The following is a 22,023-nucleotide window of genomic DNA, read 5'->3' on the forward strand; positions in this document are numbered from 1 at the left end:
TAAGACATGACACATTTCATTGTGTGTGTAATGGATCTATATAATGTGTTATTTCCACTTTTTAAATTTCAACAATATGACACTATTTTAATTAGAGAGAAAGTGATAATTTTAGAAAATGAATGGGAGATTCATCAGACAGTAGGAGGAGAATAGAGTTGCTTATTCTTGCTTGAGAGAAGGATAGTGAGAAGGAGAGATAGAGTGGTGTTACTCGTCGTTCTGCAGATGTTGACATGTGGCTGGGAGCCCTGCGGGGTGTGTGTGTGTGTGTGTGTGTGTGTGTGTGTGTGTGTGTGTGTTTAGGCATGAAAGTGTGCAGAGGCGGTCAGAGAACATGTCAGACCTCGCCCTCTCCACCACGCTGGGTGTCAACTGAGGTTCTTCTCTTCGATCCGTCTCTGCTCACCTGCCTGCTGAAGCTAATTGGGTCAGACAGATGGAGTGGAAGCATGAAAGATGCCCGATTCCCTTTGAGGATTTTTGACGGCGAGATAAATCTAGCAGCGATTTTCGGGGTCCCCCCTGACGTTTCCTGTGAAATATCTACAGTTTGCCTTTTTGACGTGTTCCATTTCCAACAGCTTCACACTGGGGCAGCTGCAGCTTTCAGCCTTTTGATTCTGCAAGTCAAGTTTTAAATTATGCCTAAATTATAATTTGCAGTTGGCCTGATGTTGACCCACCGTATGTGCAGTGTTTGAATTGCACAGCCCGTCGTACTTTATACATAATATAATCTCTATAAACTGATATCTGCATATGAATAATAATAACGAGCACTCAGAGAGCACAGACCTCCACAAAGGTCACTGCTGCATTAACCCTCTGAACCCCACCACTCAAAAGTATGTTTTCTTAAGATCACCCAAAAATCCACCATTTATTGCAGAAATAAACAGTTAAAAACAGACATTATCATTGGAATTCGACAGTCCTTGAATGGATCATAGGTTATGAACATTTCTGTTAGAAAAAGTAATAAAAAACTAAACTTAAAATTGGGATATTTCTGTCAAAATCACTTTATTCTATATGTCACAATTAAACCTTTTGGAATAACTAGATCCTGTTGAACATTATATTCTGCACATTTTTTTCTCCCAATATTCATGACAGTTGAAAAATGTTGTATATATACATTTTATTTTATTACACTTTTTAAAATATTATCAGAGAAATTCACCATGTGTTTTTTCTTTTTCTAAATGTGTTATTCTGCACAAAGACATGTTTGAGTTGTTCCCATTTCTAGCCATGATTGTGCTGCTTCCATAGAGCTGCAGGACTTATAGATTTATAGAGATTTTATATATTGCAGTAAAATACAAGGAAAACAGTGAGTAAAATGTAAAAAGTACGGTGGCCCTGAGAGCTCACAGCGCTGCAACGTAAGAAAACACATGCAAATACACAAAACACAAGCAAATTAAGAAAACAACATCAATTTGACAACACAAGCACAGCATTTAGAAAATGCGATGTGAGTTTTCGGGGCCGCTAGTTGGGGTTCAGAGGGGTAACTCTCCCAGCCTCGCCGTGTCAGAGAGCTTTAAGGTGTTATGTGGAAACAATCTGGATGCTACAAAGAAGATGTGTTGTACTTTATTGCAGAGCTTTAGAAAAAGACGTTGATAGCTGTTTCCAAAATTTGTGTGACAATGAAGAGCAAAGAAAATGGATCAGGTGAGCTACTAAACATTTCTAAACTAATTTTCCAATTATTCCAACATCACATAAATGCTGTATTGTATTAATACAGTCAACTTTCTTTTATATTATGATTATGTATCAATATGCATGAGCATCAATCATCGCTTATATACAAATATTACATATTAATCACATTCAAGGAGAAACTGAAGGTGATTAAGAGGTTAATACACTGATACAAACAACCTAAATCAGCAGATACACAGTAGAGGAAGGGGGGAGAGGTTTCAGTTTCAATAAAATAGTAAAAACTGGTTTAAACTTGTTCTGTTATATCCTGCAATCAGAGTTTTAATTTTATTTTAGACAACTACAATAATAACAAAAGACATGAAAAAGCATTTTCAAACAAACTGTATAGCTAATTTTGTTATGCACGATATTAGTGAGGTATTCCAGAGGAAACAGCTCAAATACAACCTTACGTTGGGATCTTCCACATGTGGACCTTGGGTTTATTTGGGGATTTGAACTGATTAAAATGCAGCAGCATTTCTAATACAATTCTCAAAAAGGCATCTGGGACTCCATTTGGGTTCTCTGGCAAGAAACCTCCCTCTCTCTTCACAGAATGCCTGGCGTTTTGGACCCCTACAGAGGTGTGATCAGTTCATTGGTCAGGAGACCTATAGGCGCATTTCCATTAGGTACTTTTCCCTCTAGTGAACCGCTATAGGTATGACTTTGGAAGGAGGATCCAACCAAGATCCACCCAACTTCACCAATAGTGACCTAAAGCCGCTACTGAGCGTTGATTTCACGCATGCGTGATTCATTTACTGGACGCTGAGGAGTTAACATCTCCTGCTCTTTTCCTAGCACCACACGATAATTCTACTCCTTAAAGAATGGTCACTAGCACTTATTGCTGCACTAATGGCTCTTACTGCAGTATACCTTGATTGTTTGCTTTTTTCTTCCTGTAAGTCGCTTTGGATAAAAGCGTCTGCTAAATGACTAAATGTAAATGCTCTGACTGCAGCTGGAAGAGACTGCTGCAGGAGGACTGGGCCGCTTGTGAGTGCTTTAGGACAGCGCCTGCTACTCGTTAAGAAGAGTAACGAGTCTCCAAAAGTCACCAGAAAAGTCGCTAGATTTGGCGCTAGTCGCTGTTTTGAAAAAGAGTCACTAGAGGGATCTGAATAGCGACAAAGCCCATAAGTTGGCAACACTGCTTGCCACGTCGGTCTGTTGTCAAAGTCGAACTCCGTTGGTTAGCCGCTACTAAAGTACCTGTACGGGAACTAGAGCATGACACGGGAGTGGATTTTTACTCCCGTCCCATCCCACTCCCAGAGAAAAAATCCCATTCCATCCCAATCCCAGGCCGGAGTAAAAAAAAAAAATCCCATCCCGTCTCACTCCTGTAGAATGACTCCCACGCCCACTCAAAATTACTCCCACTCCAATCCCACTCCCATCCCACGCCGTTTTTTTTTATTTTTATTAATAAGTTAGTCATTAGGTAAGTCAATGGATTTTGTGTTTTTGTTAGAGTAATGTTTTTGTCCATTTATGTCCATCTTAGTTGAATGAACCCAAAAATGTTGCATTTTTATTTGGTTTCCTTTAAAGCAACATTTAAGTACAGTATGTTTACCTTGACTGCACTATGCAAGTCAAGGTCCTCAATCAACTTGCATATAAAAAAGGCAAAATAAGTAAAAGGCATGTCTTCAAAAATATACATACCTCAAAGTTCTTAAGATTATACATATAATGAATAAAAACAATACTGACATATCAGTCTCTCCAGAAACTTAAGCTTAGTGCGTATAAAAAGGCATTACCTTTCAATTTCACATTTCACAATACCTTACAGTTTGGTGTAAACAAATAAAAAGTGCATATAGGTTTAAACTTTAAAGTAACCTTTCTTGTTGTTGAGGGAATGTAGGATGACAACAGCAGAACAGGCAGATTTTCAACCTATTTAAGATTATGCAAATAAACAAAAGCACAACCTTCTTCGGCGTGTGTGAATATTTGCCCATTTGCAAGAAAACACTGTCCAGAAACTTAGGGCTAACTGGGATAACTCCACGAAGGAGGCATAAACTTATTAAATGTCTCACCGACGGATCATTGTTCCTCACTTTACTTTGAAGCTCACGCTTCCCGGCTTCATCGCCTCCACCTCCACCTCCCTCCATTGTTGTTGGCTCACTGAAAGATGACAACAAAAATGGACGCGTCTGTTCTTTTGGTTGTTTAACACGGCTGAAAATCATCATCTATTAATGACGTTCCCGGTCCTGCCCGCTCCCGTTGATTTTTATTCACGGGATTAATAAAACTTTGACTCCCATCTCGTGGGAATCCCGACAAATGTCATCCTCAAAAAACCCAAGACTTTCTCCCCCACTCTCCCGACACCATCTCCTCCGAGGAGGTCCGAGCCTCCTCCCTCACCTACGGTGGCCCTGAAGTGCAAAACACACCAGCAATTCACACAACACGCCAGCAATTCACACAACACGCCAGCATTTCACCAAAACACGCCAGTAATTCATCAAACCGGGAAGGGTAGGTACATATTGGACACTGATCGTCCTCCTGATTGGTTCCTGCCGTCATTCACTTCTCCATAGTAAAACCAGTCGCCCATGTAGTGCGCCCGTATTGTGATATTTATGGTAAATTCATTGAGCCGGTCCAGAGCGAGCTGACATGAAGGATAAACACTTTGCTGTCATTCTTTTTCACTTTAAAGTATCAAACTCTTACCTGCAGAGAGGAGATGAAGTGTTAACTTTACAACGACACTCCACGTGATATAATCAAATTGCATCGCGCTGAAAATGTATTTGTTGTGTCAGCGAAATTAATAATAAAATGCACTTGGATAATTACTGTACAGTAAATATCAAAGGGCATTTTATTCTGATATTCCACAGTGACACGTTCTGTGAGTTTGTGAGTGAGAAGATACCAAAGGTCCTCCGGTGTTAGACTGGAATTATTGATTGGAAACAGATAATTTTTTAATGTAATGTAATATTTACTGGGCTACACGGTGGTGTGGTGGTTAGCACTCTTGCCTCACAGCAAGAGGGTCGCCAGTTCAGCAGCTCCTGCTCAGGGTGTACCCCGCTTCTCACCCAACGTCAGCTGGGATCGGCTCCAGCCCCCCGCGGCTCCAGCCCGGATAAGCAGAGAGGCATTATGAATGAATGAATGAATATACAAGGGCATTGTATTGTGAATTTCGCCGACACAACAAATATATTTTCGGCGCGACGCAATTTGATTATATCACGTGGAGTGTCCGTGTAAAGTTAACACTTCATCTCCTCTCTGCAGGTAAGAGTTTTATACTGCAAAGTGAGAACAAATGACAGCAAAGTGTTTATCCTTAATGTCAGCTCGCTCTGGACCGGCTCAATGAATTTACCATAAATATCACAATACGGGTGCACTACATGGGCGACTGGTTTTACTATGGAGAAGTGAATGACGGCAGGAACCAATCAGGAGGAGGATCAGTGTCCAATATGTACCTACCCTTCCCGGTTTGATGAATTGCTGGTGTGTTGTGGTGAAATGCTGGCGCGTTTTGGTGAAATGCTGGCGCGTTGTGGCGAATTGTTGGCGTGTTGTGTGAATTGCTGGCGTGTTGTATGAATTGCTGGTGTGTTTTGCACTTCAGGGCCACCGTACTCACCTCCTGCAGAGATCTCCCTCTGCAACAAGGAATCCTGCAGCCAACTCTCCAGACTGGTCTGCGCACCAAAAGCTGGATTTATGAACAAAAAGTTCATTGCAACACTTATACCAACCTTCAACATATATTTTTCCCATTTCACACCAAATGTCAGAGCAGTGTTTCTGCAATCATAGACAATAAGTTAAGGTTTCTATTGCAGTCTTACATGTCCGACACAGAGGAGAAAGTGATTGATTAAAAGAATGCCTTCGATTAGGAGATGGTATCCTGTAATGGTAATAAAACAGAAAGATGCATGTATTATTACTAGGATTTAGTTTACCTACAAAATGTTCTGTGTTCTTACCTGACCGGTGCTGCAGCCTTCACCAAGTTTCATGAAAACAACAAACAGAACTGAAAACATGACCTCCCTGGCCAAGGTAATTCCACTTTGGAAAAAACAGGATGATAACTGATACATTTTTCTACCACAAAAAAAAACTAGAAAAAGGACAAATACACATGCACACAGGAGGCAAAACTCAAGGAGAGCACTGACAGAGTGAGAGGAGACAGAATGTCCCAGGTCAGCTGATGCTCCATGCTTTGCTCTTCATATTTCTTTCACTTCCTCTTTCGAGTCACGTCTTTTCTGCATCATGTGAATCAATCACAGCTGCAGTAAACACCTGGCTTTATTACATCTCTCCCATTCCCACATGCAGTAGGTGCAGGAGCCGAGATAAGATTGATCCAGTAACTAACTCTCTGCAGATTTGATCATCTTGTCGTGCTGCTCATGGCCCTCATTGTTAGCTGCAAGAAAATTACATTAGAGAAAATTGATGTTGACCAGCGCATCGCTGGGGAATCTTCTGCCCTGAGTGGAGAAACACATCAGAGTACAAAGAAGATTTTATTGTTCTCTGACTTTGACTCTGAAATCCCATAATCTGTCTGTGTTATGAGTCATTTTTAGTGTTTAAAGTCAGAAAATGACGCCTTATCTCTCTCTGCACTGCATGGATCTCACATAGTAGATATGTGATAGTAGATCATAGTTACAGGAGGGAAATCTGTTCAGTGCAGACAGAATGAGTCCAGGTCAGGAGATGATCGCTGATCTCTGCTTCAGATAAAGAAGGAAAGAGGAAGCGCTCTCCTCATCTCACTGAATTATATCAGGCTCATTTATTCGGTTTCTCGCCTTCTCGACTTATTTTGAGAACTTGCAAAACACACCCAGGAGGTTAGTTTTCTATCTTTGGCGTGTGCAGGGAAATGATTTACCCAAACTATTCTGCCCTACAAAGCCTAACTGCAGTAAATACACAAAGAGTAAAACTGAGAAAAACTGCTTTAACATTTTTAACTGGCCAGCCAAATGGGTTATAGGTAGGTAAGTTATATAACACTTATGTCTACATGTATTGATGATGTAATTTTTATGCTTAAAATCATGAAGATTCATTTGTAAAAATGATCTAATAGTCATGCAAAAACAGAGTAACTACAATGTTGTTTTCTTCTTTCAGCTTTTATATTTTGTTTTCAGTGAATAACATTTTTTTAAACTTAATATTATAAAGTAATGTTATATTTTAGTCTTAATATCATTTTATCTCACTATTTTACTCAATCGCCATCTATATAATAATTTCCCTATCAAGTAAACACTATTCAACATAATGAAGAAATACAAGGCTACACTGTATCACAGTCTGTTTTGGTTAGATTTTTAAATTTGTATATATATATATATATATATATATATATATACACAAATCAGACCACAGTAAGTGCAATTACTGCCATCTGCTTTAGTTTTAACTTGGTTTTTGTAGTTACTGCAATTTTTCTATCATTATTTCTCTGAATTAAAGCAAAATTGAAATCTAAAAATTTGTCACAAGATAAAACAGACAGAGAGGAGTTCATTTTTAGTTACAACTCAATTTCGACCAAAAATGTAGTTAGTGCATTCAGGCTTTATAGGGCAGTAATGGCAGCTCTATCCAGCTCAAACCCTCTCCTCTGTGAGAAAAATAAACAATTCATCAACACCCCTTAATGGCAGTTTACCATCCGGCTTCTTTTTTTCTTTTTTCTTTTCTGGATGCAAAAGACTGACAGAAACTAAGCCGTGTGGATTTCTAGTCTTACATTTGCGTTAGCTAATGTATCTCTTGCATGCAGAACACAGAGCAGTCCCTCTTTGATTGATTTAATTCAACCTTCACGAACAACTCATGAGCTTCAATAACTTTTTTTTTTTGCTGTGTCATTTCAGAAATGCTCTTTGTGAAGTTTCACCTCAAGGACATCGAGCTCACACGTTGCATGAACCTTTTCCTCTCTTAACGTGTTTTACAGGACAATCAAAGTGGAGGTGTATGACTGGGACAGAGACGGGAGGTAATGCACTAACTAAAGCTCCAGTTTCATCACATTCACAACCTTTTCCACTCACTGGCTTTTCTTTCTGTGACTAACATTGATTATTAGATTCCATCTGCGCATCTGGTGTAATTCCTCCAGCTGCTTTTCTTCTGCCTCTCAGGGTTAAACCTGCTCTGTCTGAATGAACATTCAGTTTTTCTCTGTTTTTTCCCTCCAGCCACGATTTCATCGGTGAATTCACCACCAGCTACAAAGAGCTGTGTCGAGGTCAGAGCCAGCTAAACGTCTATGAGGTGAGTGAAGATAAAGACAGTCGATGCTGCTGTCACCTGCTCTGTTCAGCTTCAGAGCAGAGACGCTGAAACACTGATGTAGAAGGAAGAGTTGACCTGTTTAAAACATGTTTAACATCACAGCTCTGCGTATCATATACAGCAGGTAAGAAAAAAAAAAAAAAAAGGGCAGTCCGTGGCCTAGAGGTTAGGAATCGGGCTTGTAATTGGAGAGTCGCTGGTTCAAATCCCGGTATTGACAGATCTAGGACTGAAGTGCCCTTGAGCAAGGCACCTAACCCCCTGCAGAGCTCCCTGGGCGCAGTAATGTGCTGCCCACTGCTCCTTGCATGGTGTGTTCACTTGTGTGTAAAAAAGGATGGTTGAATTTCCCCATTGTGGGATTAATGAAGTCATCTTCTCTTCTCTCTCTAACTGTTGCTCAGCATAAACAGAATACTTCACAGGACAGGCTGACCATGAATAGATCCATTCTTGTTCTGCTTTAGGAACCTTCAATGCACGAGAATATCTGTATCTGAGCCATGAATTTATGAGACCATTCTGTCATGTGTCCTCCATTCATTCTGCAGAATTAAAAAAACTGAATCTGAGCTTGTGAGCATTAGATATACAGTCATGGAAAAAATTATTAGACCATCCTTGTTTTCTACAATTTCTTGTTCATTTTAATGCCTGGTACAACTAAAGGTACATTTGGTTGGACAAATATAATGATAACAACAAAAATAGCTGTTAAGAATTTAATTTAAGAGCTGATATCTAGACATTTTCCATGGTTTTATTGTTAACAATTTTGGTTATTATCAAGGAAACCATGGAAAATGTCTAGATATCAGCTCTTGAATTAAACTCTGCTATTTTTGTTGTTATCATTATATTTGTCCACAGTTAACAGAGGATTGTGTCCGAAAACAAAATTATTCCAACTTTATGGGTGACCGTGTATAATGTTGAGAAAAAAGTTGAAATGTGGAGAATAAAGCTACTTCTTGAAGTTGGTAAAGTAGACTGCGAGCTACAACATGATTTTCTCAAAACAACAGTTGTGTAGCAGCTTCTACCAAGAATATCTAATTTATGTGTCCGGGGAAGTTCTACTACACTATAAATATTGTGGTTATTGATAATTTTATGACATGTTGTAGCTTGCAGTCGACCTAATCAGGGGTCTGCAACCTTTACTAAGAATGGAGCCAGTATTGGCCAAAAAAAAGAGAAAATGTGTCTTATTTTGAGCCTTACAATGAAGATAAAACAGCCTACTTAGTCTAAATTAGCCTACCAGCATTACTAATAGGACATAATAAGCATTTATTTATTCTTCGAGTGAAAGGCGTCTGGCTCCTCCGCCGCTGACGGGCTCTACGTCTCAAACTAGACTCTTCCGAAACTCTTCCTCTCAATCTTTAAGAAGAGACTGAAGACCCGACTCTTCACTGAAATTCAAGGGTGGTTTAATATTTTTTCCATATATATATATATATACACACACACACACACACACACAAATCGACAGACAGCGAACAAGTTCCAAGAGAACGCAACAGAAGCTGGAGTAAAGTTCAATGGTCTTTCTAATTAAATAATTTTTGTAAAACTGAAATGACAGAAAAAATACAGCATAAATCATTGACTGGTTGGACAAACAACACAATATCCACAGAGACAACAATGTAAATAGCTGCACACAACCTGACAGTTACATGCAAATAAACTAAACATTGAAATTATCCAATAAACATAAACATAACTCACAAGCGATCCTTTTCCTAGGCACAACAGCGGGAGGAAAATGATGAAGCTAGCTGGAAGCTACAAGCTGACCGCATGGCATGGAGATATCTAATTCTTTAATGATCAAAGCCTCTACATTATGACCTGACAGTGTCATGTGACCTAATCCACCTATCAGAGCAAAGGCTGGACTTAAACAAGAAAAAATGAATTACCCTTAAAGGCAAGCACAGGCAAAGCTTACACAGAACATGACATATATGCTGTCTATGGTCTAGACCTGTTATAAATCATGTTGTACGTCACTTTTTCATTCTGTTTCTCTTTAGTCTCCTTTATATCTCACTCTGAAGGCCTGATATCTGTTTCTGCATATACGATTTTTGTGTATCCACACACATTACTTTAACACTGCAGAGGTTTTTTTGCACATCACTGGGGCAAAAATGTCATAATAACCTTCCAGCAAATTGTTATTCAGTCTCAGAGAAACTAAACTTCTGCAGCTCTGTTCTCGGGCCTTTTCCAGAAAACTGCCTCCCCCAGCTTTAATGTGTTTCAGCTCAGGTGAAGCACATGGAGCCGGACAGAGCTGTGAGCAACACATTACTGAGTGAAGGCTGGATGCATCTTTGGCACAAAAACAAACCTAAGCTCCGTTTCTGGGAACAATTGTGAGCAACCAACTTCGATTTAAGAGCGAATCAGTGCGCCCTTCGGCTCGGCGAGGTCTTGTTATCCAAAGTTTAATGACTTTAGGAGGCTGTGGTTGTTTGAGCGACTCTGTCCTTCCTCACCTTACAGGGTATTAAGCCTGTGAGAGGTTAAGTGGTGCAGCTGACCAGATGAGGAACAGTGTTTCTGTGGGGAGAATACAAATGGGAACCAACAGAACTCTGCTGCTGATTAGAGTTTTTTTGGATGGTCCTTTGAGGGTCAGACTGGGTATTACTGCAGGGCGCTGAGAGCCTCCTATTGGTCCCTGCTCATTAAAACACTTGCCATGTTACATTAGCCTCTGAATTAGTCATGGAGGTGGCTTACAGAGCGAGCAGGGCAGTGAAGAGGCTGCTGGTGGAGACAGAGTGAGACAGGCTGAGTGGCGTGCAGAGTTGCCCTTTCACACTGCTGATACGGCAGAAGAAGGTGCATCTATTACCCTTCACCAAACCTTTCTGGATTTTAATTAGAAAAGGAAACACAGCACTTTCTTCATCCATCTCTGCCAGGTCAGCGTGCCCTTGAGTCAATTTCCAAGATGTGGCCCAAAAATGACACAAGGCCACCTTTTCACTGTTGACAAATAAAGAATTTGAATAGGTCAGCTGCCGCCATGTTCCACTCTGCAAAATCCATGTACTCAACCTGACGTGCACAAGTCCTGCAAACATTAGCTCTGTGAGCGGAGAAACAGCAGGCTAATGCCACAGAGGTCGTGTGTGTGTGATGTGATGTGAGCCTGGCAGTGACTGACTGATGGTAGCGCTGCAGCTCTCCTCACCACGTACTGCAGGGTCTGTTTTCTCAGCAGGAAGCACCTGGTTTAGACAGAGAAAATTAGTTTTAGTAAGTAAGTTGGCAAGTTTATTCATAGAGCACTTTTCACAGATAATGATAATAATCGCAGTGCTTTACAAAGAATAAAGGGGTTCCTAAGACAATTAAAACAATGAAACATAAAATTATGAAATAATATGTAGAATGCAGGCTGGTCATCCAAACGCCTGTCTAAAAGTTAGGTCTTAAGGTGATTTTCACAGAAATAGCAGACTGTAGGTTGTAACGGTTATTTTCATTATCAATAATTAGTAAAACGTATCCTGCGTGATGTCCTTGAGCTCAGGGTGATGTCATGAAATCTCTAGCTACTCAGTTTTCATCATAAATGACAAAGAAAAGCATCAAATTCTCTAATTTCAGAGGCATGAAACCAGCAAATGGCCTTTTTTTGCTTGAAAAAAATATTATTCCATTTTTAAACTAGTTGCCATTCATTTCCTGCTGATCATCTGATGGATTAATAGATCCTCAGGTGTGTTGAGGAGAATCGAGGGAGTGGAGAAGCTTTGTCACCTTTTCCTGCAGCCTTTATGTGTGTGTGCAGACTGTTCAATAAGCAGCAGAGATACTGGAACATGCACATGTTCTGCCTGCAGGCTCTGAATGTAACATTAATTTAAAGCAGGGATTTCTGTAATCGCTCATAAAGTTGACCCTGCTTATCACCATTATATTTATGTTCTTGTATTTGCCCACATTACACGTGATTCTGCAGCGGTGGTGCTGGTTTATCAGTTTATGGGACAGAGATATGTGTTTCAGCGGCTCCAGGCTCGGTAATGTGAAATGTACAGCACAATGTAGGTGCTTATAATAATCTGTATGTGGCTGTGAGGGATGATCAATGCTATCTCATCCTCACCCACCGCCCAGTTATTGGACTCGCTCCCCAGGCTCCATTACCCTCACAGACGAGCAGGAGCAGGACAAAGGTGTTTTTATTACTCGCCCGAGGGTGAATAAAAGGAATTATGGTGCAAGTTTACATTATCGTTATCCTGCTTCTCTATTCTGCTCCTCGTCCAGGTGGTGAACGCCAAGAAGAAAATCAAGAAGAAGAGATACATCAACTCTGGGACGGTGAGCTGGGAGACAAGATGAACAACTCCTCCTCCTCCTCCTTCTCCTCCTCCTCCTCCTCCACCTCTTCCTCCTTCTTCTCCTCTCTCTCCTCCTCCTCCTCTTCCTCCTCCTCCTCCTACACCTCCTCCAGCTCCTCTCTCTCTCTCTCTCTCTCTCTCTCTCCCTCTCTTCTCCTCTTCCTCCTCCTCCTGCTTCTCCTCCTCCTTCTCCTCTCTCTTTATCCTTCTCCTCCTCATTTCCTCCTCCACCCCTTCCTGCTCCTCCACCTCTTCCTCTCCTCCCTCTCCTCCTTCTCCTCCTCCTCTTCTCTCTCTCTCTCTCTCTCCCTCCCTCTTCCTCCTCTTCCTCTTCCTCCTCCCATCTCTCTCTCTCCTCCTCCTCTTCCTCCTCCTCCTCCTCTCTTCCTTCTTCCTCCTCTTCCTCTTCCCCTTCCTCCTCTCTCTCTCCTCCTCCTCATTCTCCTTCTCCTCCTCTTTCTCTCTCTCTCTCCTCTTCCTCTTTCTTCTTCTGCTCCCCTCCTCCTCCTCCTTCTCCTCCTCTCTCTCTCCTCCTCCTCCTCCTCCTCCTCCTCCTCCTCCTCCCTTCTCCTCCTCATCTGAGTAGATTGCACTCAGCAGCTCAGCCCCGTTAAATGTTCCTGTTCCACTTCTGCAGCTTATGATCCGGACAGTGACTTTAAGTAGAAGTGAAAACATTCTGGTGACCTGAAGCGAGGTGAACTATGCAGCGATGCATTAAGGGACTCCAGCCCGTGTCCCGTTGTTATTAAAGAGTGGTGATGGATGTTCATAAATGAGCCGGAGCCTTTGTTACTGCCACGAGTCTGTAATTAAAATCTGAAGCTGGTTATCCATCACTCTGATTATCCTGGATGTACTAACATGCTGCCCAGGTGTCACAGCCAAGTCTGTGTGGCTGGTTAGCTCAGAGGTTGGAGTTAATGTGTACATATGTTAATAAGCGAGCATGAGATGATCTGTTCTCACCCTCTTTTCTCTCTCAGGTGTCCTTGTTGTCGTTCAACGTGGAGTCAGAGCACACCTTCCTGGATTACATCAAAGGAGGGTGAGTCTAATGAAGCTGCTGCTGTATTTATATATAATCTCAGGTCAATAACACAGGAAGTCTGTCAATATTTAATTCATTTTCTTAGAGTTTCCCTTCAATCAAAAGTGTGTTTTGCAGTGATGCATGTGCAGAGTTTGACACTGGGACTCTGTCCTCCCCTTAATTCTGAGTTTATCACGTGTTTATCAAGTCTGGTCCAGTATGTAACCTACAGGAGTGTGATGTAGAAACTTGAAACTTATACTGAAAGTAGTAGGGTAACTGTATCCCAAATCTGACACCTCCTCTCTGCTCTGTGTAAACAGATTTGCAGTGAATATTTGCCACGTGACCGTTGGTCTCAGCAGAATCAATCATGTCTTCACAGTGTCTCTGAGGAGCAGAATTTAATGTTTTTAACAGGATCTGGTTAGTGCAAACGCTTTTTTTTAAATAACACATGGATAATAAAGACATTCTGACACAAATATCAACATTTTTAGCTTTGTTTTGGACACTTTATATGGCAGAAACTTTTATAACCTATGATCCATTCAAGGACTGTCTGAAAGTTAAAATTTTGTCGAAAAATGCCAGTTTTTACAGTTTTTACAGATTCTTTCTATGATAACTGGTGGATTTTTTACAGTCTTTTAAAGAAAATGTATGTTTTAAACCTGCCAGCAGGATGGTAGAGTGGTTGGTGATTTCTAACCCAAAGTCCATTGTGTCTTCATTCCAACAAGCCTCTGTCTTTGAACAAAACTCCACAAGCAGCTTCAGTGAAACGTCACTGAGAGTGGCCTCAGACATCCAGTATTTACATGTCAATCCAGAGGGGGAGTTACCAGTTTTCAGAGGACATGAGGCAGTGTTTTATAAACATGTCATCACTGTGACTAATACATGGAAATAAAGTGGAAAATCAGCGCTGTGAGACTTAATACAGTGGATTTAAATGCATTACCTCGGCTCCCCTGACTCATGCTCTCTGCTCCACCGTCCACACGTCTCCTCACTGTTTTTATTGGCTGTGGACACTCAGACCAGTGGCCCAGATGTTTCCACATGTGGCCCCTGAGGATGTTGTCCACGGCTACAGTGTGAATGAATATGAATGACTATGATAAAATATGGAGAAGATCTGAGAGCTTAATTAAAGGCGGACAACCTGTCACATATGAAAATGTTCCTCGGTGGATCAGTGACTGCCCTGGTTTTAGTTTTCTGCTGCTCTGCTGCTGAAGGCTGAGTGTCCCAGATCTGTCCTGCTGGTCTCTCTCTGGCTCTCAAAAATGGACACACACACACTCACACTCACACTCACACTCACACTCACACTCAGAGTTATAGTGCATTCATCCTTAGCTTTATTACCTGTTCCCCTCTGGATCCCTCAGTCCTTGAGACACTGAGAAGGAAAATTCACTAACCTTAAGTGCCTGTACACTGCAGGTCTAACACAGAAAGCGCTGCAATTAGATTTATATTTGAGTTAACCCTCTGAACTGTATGTTTTGAAAGATCACCAAAAAGGCACTGTTTGTCGTAGAACGATACTGTAAAAACAGGCATTATCATCGAAATTTGAACTTCCCGACAGTCCTTGAACAGATCATCGGTTATGAAAGTTTCTGTTTGAAAAACCAAACCAAACAAAGCTTAAAATTGCGATATATCTGTCAAATTCACTTTCTGTCCAAAAATAAAGCATTTGCACTAACCAGATCCTGTTAAAAACATTAAATTCTGCTCCTCAGAGACACTGTGAAGACTGATTGATTTTGCTGAGATCAACGGTCACGTGACTAATATTAACTGAAAATCTGTTTACACGGAGCAGAGAGGAGAGGACAGGAGAGGCTGCAAGTCTAGGTAGTAAAAAGTTGGTGACCCAATATTTGTTTTTCCAATATTCATGACACTTGTGGGCACTTGGAAAAGTGTTGAATATAAAACTTCCATTTATTCCATTTATCAGAGAAATTTAACTTTTCTTATGATTTATGTCATTATAACTGTGGTATTCCCGTGTTAAAAACATAAAATTGTGCTCTCCTCAGTGACACTGTCATGTAAATACCTTTTTTGGATTAGTTTCTGTTGAGGGAAACATTACATGGGTTCACCCAGTTCACCCAGTTGGGTTGAGTTAGTATTGATGATAATACTCCAGCAGTAACACAGAGCCAAGAAGAGAAAAATGACATTTAAAATGACCAACATTTATGCATAATTCATCTAAAAATGTCTGATCTTCATCAAAGTGACAATAATAGACAAATACATGCAAAAAGTATGTAAATCTTCTAACAACAGACCTCTAAAAAAGTCAGATTTTCAGATATTGCAGCGAGTGCTGAGTTGTACCTTGTTCTGTTCTGCAGGACTCTTTATGTTGTGACAAAATTTAAGTTCCCGAAAATCACTTTGCATATCTTATTTTCAGGTCTCATTTGGGACGGACTGATTACAGACATTTATTATTCCACTAAGTCTCCAATATCCCTGACATTTGTGTGTTATTTCACACTGTTTCTGAGCCTCCTTCCATCAAAATGTCACGCAGAAATATGTCGGCAACCAATTAAAGCAAGAAGAACAGTGGGAATACTTTGTGTACATGGCCCAGAATCAGCCAATCCCAGCGCTCACATTTAGGTTACACAGAACTTGGATGAGTTTTTATCTGGGTTTTTTAATGAATATGAAATTATGTTAAGATGCAGCAAAAAAGGCATTTATTGCTATTTTTACATTTTAACTCACTTTGTCCTTGTATTTCACTGCAATATATAAATCTCTATGAATCTCTAAGTCCTGCAGCTCTATGGAATCAGCACAAACATGGCTAGAAGTGGGAACAACTCAAACATGTCTTTGTGCAGAATAACACAGTTAGAAAAAAAAAATGGAATAAAATGGAATTTATATATACAACACTTCAAAGTGGCCATAAGTGTCAGGAATATTGGAAAATAAATTTGTTTCTCTACATATTGTATTATTGTCATGTCTCCAGCCTTTCCTGTCCTCTCCTCTCTGCTCTGTGTAAACTGCCTCTCCTTTCCTGTCCTCTCCTCTCTGCTCTGTGTAAACAGATTTTCAGTGAATCTTTGTCACGTGACCGTTGGTCTCAGCAGAATCAATCATGTCTTCACAGTGTGTCTGAGGAGCAGAATTTAATGTTTTTAACAGGATCTGGTCAGTGCAAATGCTTTATTTTAAATGCCACATGTAGAATAAAGAGATTCTGACACAAATATCGACATTTTAATACAAGTTTTGGTCACTTTTTCAAATGAAAACGTTTATAATCTATGATCCCTTCAAAGACCGTTGGAAAGTTCAAATTTTGATAATGCCTGTTTTTTACAGTTTCTTTTTATGATAAATGCTGTATTTTTTGGCGATTTTTTTAAAGGAAACATACATTTCAGGGGTCCGAGGGAAGTATATCTGCACATGTTATTGTCACCTAAAGATTGTTAAAGGACAGTAATGTGTTACTTAATGGCAGTACTTTAAAATCATATTGGAAATATAACATCTTAACAAAGCCATAAGATTGAAGCCTAAAACAGCTTTTTATCTATGGTGTTAAATGAAAAGTGATAATCTTCACATGAACCAGTTGAGACAGAAAGCAGTGAGTTAATTAATGTGACCCTGCGTGTGGAGCCGAGCATTATGTAGAGTGGTGCTTCATCTTTTTGTCTTTTTGTTACAGACATTTAGAGATGTTAAAAGCTCATCAGGTTCCTTTGTGTGGTTTCGGTGGCGTGCCGGGGAGCCGAGCTGACGACAAAGACTAATACTTTAAAAACACTCGTGGCAATTAAAAAAAAAATGAAATCCCTGAAAGAAAATCGCTGCAGCATCTGTGTTCTGATATTCTCTCCTGAGGTCTTTAAATCATCATGAAAGACTCTCTGCAGCCTCTCTGCCTTCTGTTGTTGTTTTCTTTGAAAAGTGCTCTCAACAATGGGAGTCCTTGTGTGTTAAATGTCTCACAAGCAGCAGCAGAGATAAGAAACCAGCACACACTACGGGTACGGGGGATGCAGAGGCTCTTTTCTTTTTCTTGTCAGAGAGCAATAAATCCTTCACGTGTTTTTATTGTTGCCGTTAGATTATGCTGTCAGAATTATTTTAATTAATTTATTCATTATTTTATTATTATTTGACAGGATAAATTGGTGAAGTGATGTTAACATTTCATATCCAAAAGTTAAAAGGTTGACTGTACCATGACGAAATATTCTGCAGAAACCCTTTCCTGCACTGTAAAAAAAAAAAAAAAAAAAATCATAACAAAACGGCAAAAAGTCTTGCAGCAAAAGCTGCAAGTTGTAAATTATTTTACAAATTATTGATTTAAAAATACGGATAATCTACAGTAAATATCTGTATTAAAAATATATAATAATAATCATAATATAATTTTATAGTTATTTAGTTAGTTAGTTGGTTAGTTATAGTTTTTACTTTAATATGACAGTAGGTATTTGGTAAATTTTTCTGTCAGACTTTTTACAATTTTAAAAAAAATATATATTTTTTAATATTATATTTTATATATTTTATATGATTAAGTTTTTTTTACATTTAATTCAAAGTTTAACTCTAAGAAAACAGAAAGTTGTCTTAATTTTTAAATTCAGCAGTATGATGTTTTTTTTTGTTTGTTTGCTTTTACATAGAATTCCCATTTAAGACCATTAAGCAATTCATAAGCAAAATATATGTATATTATTTGTAATAAAAGTAATTTATCTTTTTTATTGCATTTTCACTTGTAAAAAAAAAACAAGTTAAAATAATACAGAATATTTCTGGAAAAAAACTTTTTTTAAATTTTTATAGTGCAGAATTTGATCTCAGAACATTTTTTATGATGTTTTATTTCTTTGTGGGTTCAGACCAACTGATAATTTGTCCTGTATGATTTTCCAACATGTCTTTTTACCTAAACAGCTGAATAGGTTAATGTTTGTTTACAATCGCAGTTTTAAACTTGTGGTTACATTTATGAAGCTGAAGGACTTGGTTAGTTTTAGTAAGATATCATGATCATGCTTTGGGTTAAAATCTTTGTCGCTCTTTATACACACACACACACACACACATATATATCTTCACTTCCTCCTTTTCTCCTGTCATAATTACTACAGCCACTAGAGGGCGCCGCCTAACAATAGATGTAAATATTGCTCACATACGCTGCTTTTTTTGGTGAAGATGGTCTCTTTTTTCTGTTCAATCTGTCAGTTCAGAATATTAAACTTGCTTTGCTCCATGGCTTTTTTTTTTAGCATTTCAGTTCAGATAAGTCCAGGCTTTTCTCCAGCACAGGGCCTCTATGAGCTAAAACACTGATTCATGAAATTTTAACTAAAAAAGTTGCTTCCAATTTAGAGTGTGTGGCTTCCCCCTCCTCCCTCTGAGTTATGAGCTGGAGCACGCATACTTTCCTCCGTTTTTTTTTAGGTCATCCCATATCTCTCTTATATGAATATTTTAGATATACAAGCCAAAATATGTTAAGATATTGTTTGTGCGGAGCTGTTATCCAGCAGATCTTAATGATTTATTGCTGCTGTGGTAGCTAAGAGAATGCAACACGGCTACAAAGATATAATTCCACTATGTCAAATCTCTCCCAATCATAAATAACCTGATTTATCAAGTAAGAAAAGCAAAATAAAATCATTTAACAGATCCTCTGTTTGGAGCAGACTGCGTGACAGACTGATGGAGAAATAAACAAGATTACTAGTGCTGGCAGAGGAGGGATGAAACAATGAGTGTGCTGCTTGTCCATGATGGGATCCAGATTAACTGTATCCATGGAAAATTAAACAGCAGACGAGAGTTCAGGAAAGGTATCTGCTGTTTTGGTCAATTAAACTGGAAAACCTTCAGGCAACTTTGAAGTGGAATTAGTCTTTATAGTTAGAAACTATTCCCCACTCAGCACAGGTCGGGTCAGACTGCTTTATTTATGTAACCTTTAATAACTGTGACTGTCTCAGAGGGCTTCACTACACCAACTTTATGGAAATAAACCACACCCACCACAACCCCAACCCTCCATTAAAGATGAGAAAAACTCACAAACGCTCATTAGGAACAGAAAAGATTTGCCCCATTGGGACGGCCAAACATGCAGCGTGTGCTGAAAACAGGCCGAAGAAGATTAAATGTATGTTTCGTTTTAATTGGCTGGTAGCATTCGAGGAAAAATGAGACGTTATATGAGCTATGTGAGCAAACAGCACATCAACAAACACAAAACTCTTTTTTTACTCTAATGTATCCTTTTAAGTCCTAATTTTACACTGACATCTTCCAAAAATTGTCTTAATTAAATTGTAAATTGCTGTGCAATAGGAAAGTTTCTAGACAAACACAAAAATATTTTGAGCCAGATTTAATTCTATTCTGCAAGAGAACAATTTGCAAGACACAAGTTGAATTTCCTGGATAAATTATTTTATAAAATTTGAATAAAATGGAATGTGCGCACAAGTTTGTTGGAAAAATAAATTCTGTCTCCACATATTGGACAAATTGAAGTATTGTCATGTTTCCAGCCTCTCCTGTCCTCTCCTCTCTGCTCTGTGTAAACAGCCTCTCCTGTCCTCTCCTCTCTGCTCTGTGTAAACAGATTTTCAGTAAAAATTATGTCACGTGACCGTTGGTCTCAGCAGAATCAATCATGTCTTAACAGTGTCTCTGAGGAGCAGAATTTAATGTTTTTAACAGGATCTAGTTAGTGCAAACGCTTTATTTTAAATGACACATGGAGAATAAAGAGATTCTGACACAAATATCAACATTTCAACACGTTTTGGTCACTTTTTTATAACATTTGTTTCCTATGATCCTTTTCAAGGATTGTCGGAAAATTCAAATGCCTGTTTTTACAGTTTTTTTCTATGATAAATGATGTATTTTTGGCGATCTTCTAAAGAGAACTAGCCCGGCTAACGCCAGGCTAATCACAAATGAGATTAGTCTGGACACCAGCAATTAATTTTTCCGTAGAGGAGGCGTGGTTTACGATCCTCCAGAGCTGTTTATTGGGGACTACGAATGTCTATCAAAACCGTCTGTACGTAGCTCTTAGCCAATCGTATCAGTTATTACCAGATGACGTATGTAGAGCGACAGAAATTAATGTTTACATAGCCAGACAAGCCCATCTCTACTTTGAGACTAAAACGCTCAATTCTGATTCTGCAACGTTTTTCTGCAGCATGTACTGGCTCTGGCTGCTCACAGTCTACCGGCAGTGTTGGTGTGTGTGTATGTGTGTGTGTCTGTGTGTGTGCGTGTGTGTGCGTGTGTGTGTGTGTGTGTGTGTGTGTGTGTTGCTTGCTGCTTTGCTTCATCACATCCACTGATTTTATGGGCAATGGACAAGCTGCCTCTCGGCGGCTCCGCTGTCCCCCGGCTCGTAGCGAGATCACCGGTGTAACAGCAGTGAGCGGTAGCGGGGCTAGTAGCGGGGCTAGTTGGTAGATTAGGCTTTGGCCAAATCCTGTCGGAAGCAAGGCTAAAACATGCTTTTTCGTGGTGAAACAGGAGTGTAAAGTTAAACATTGTTTTTCTTTTGAAATCAACTTTCGCTCTAAACTATTTAAAACGCAGTCTACGGCTAGATCCAGAGAGAGTTTCGCGTCTGCTGCAGCCAAGTTGGATCCGTAAGAAAATTACAAAACTACAACCTTCCATCTGTCGAGTAGTACGCGTCATCGTCTTGCCGTCCCTCCCCGTTCTGTGATTGGATCCCTAAAACAGGGCTAAGAAACGGCCATTGTTGCCAGACTGCCTGCAGGTTCGAAATTAAATCGAGCACGCAAGGCAGTATGGGTATACCCAAGCTAAAAGAGAACATGCATTTCAGGGGTTCAGAGGGAAGTAAATCTGCACGTTATTTTTTTAGCTAAATGTGTTAAAGGACAGACATGTGTTACTTAATGTCAGTATTTTAAAATTGGAACCATATAATCTTAACAAAGTCACCAGTTGGAAGCATAAAACAGGTTTTTCCCCATCATGATAGATTAAAAGTGGTAATCTTCACATAAACCAGTTGAGACAGAAAGCAACAAGTTAATTAGTGTGACCCAGCGCGTGGAGCCGAGCATTATGTAGAGTGCTACTTCAGACATTTAGAGATGTTAAAATGTATGTTTTCGTCTCAACATGATATGCTGTTTTGATTGGCTGGTAGCATTCCAGGAAAAATGTGACTTTTTTTACTGTAATGATTCCTTTTAAGTCCTAATCTTACACTGACAACTTCCAAAAATTGTCCTAATTAAATTGTAAATTGTTGTGCAATAGGAAAGTTTCTAGACAAATATATATAAAATATTTTTGAGCCAGATTTAATTATATTCTGCAAGAGTAAAATTTGCAATTTATGTGTTCTGGCACAGTCGGTGTTTGTTGAACGGATCGCTTATTTTTGATTTGGCATCTGTTCTCCTGCAGCCGGAGAAAAAGATTACTTTTCTCCCAATAATCGTG

At 39.5% G+C, this 22,023-nt stretch overlaps 1 protein-coding gene across 4 annotated transcripts in view; it reads left to right on the plus strand.

Moving 5' to 3' along the window:
- The window catches only part of cpne5a (copine Va), a 126,013-nt gene that overhangs the window by 76,460 nt on the left and 27,530 nt on the right, over positions 1-22,023 (plus strand). For 2 of the 4 annotated variants that reach the window (XM_059332464.1, XM_059332463.1), the window contains 5 exons: positions 1,615-1,686; positions 7,736-7,777; positions 7,980-8,055; positions 12,379-12,432; positions 13,439-13,500. In XM_059332464.1, coding sequence (XP_059188447.1) covers positions 1,615-1,686; positions 7,736-7,777; positions 7,980-8,055; positions 12,379-12,432; positions 13,439-13,500 — 306 coding nt within the window. The remainder of the gene's footprint in view (positions 1-1,614; positions 1,687-7,735; positions 7,778-7,979; positions 8,056-12,378; positions 12,433-13,438; positions 13,501-22,023) is intronic. The other 2 variants (XM_059332465.1, XM_059332466.1) reach the window with 1 other exon arrangement.

This window comes from Centropristis striata, chromosome 5, assembly GCF_030273125.1.
Source record: "Centropristis striata isolate RG_2023a ecotype Rhode Island chromosome 5, C.striata_1.0, whole genome shotgun sequence".
Taxonomy (NCBI): domain Eukaryota; kingdom Metazoa; phylum Chordata; class Actinopteri; order Perciformes; family Serranidae; genus Centropristis; species Centropristis striata.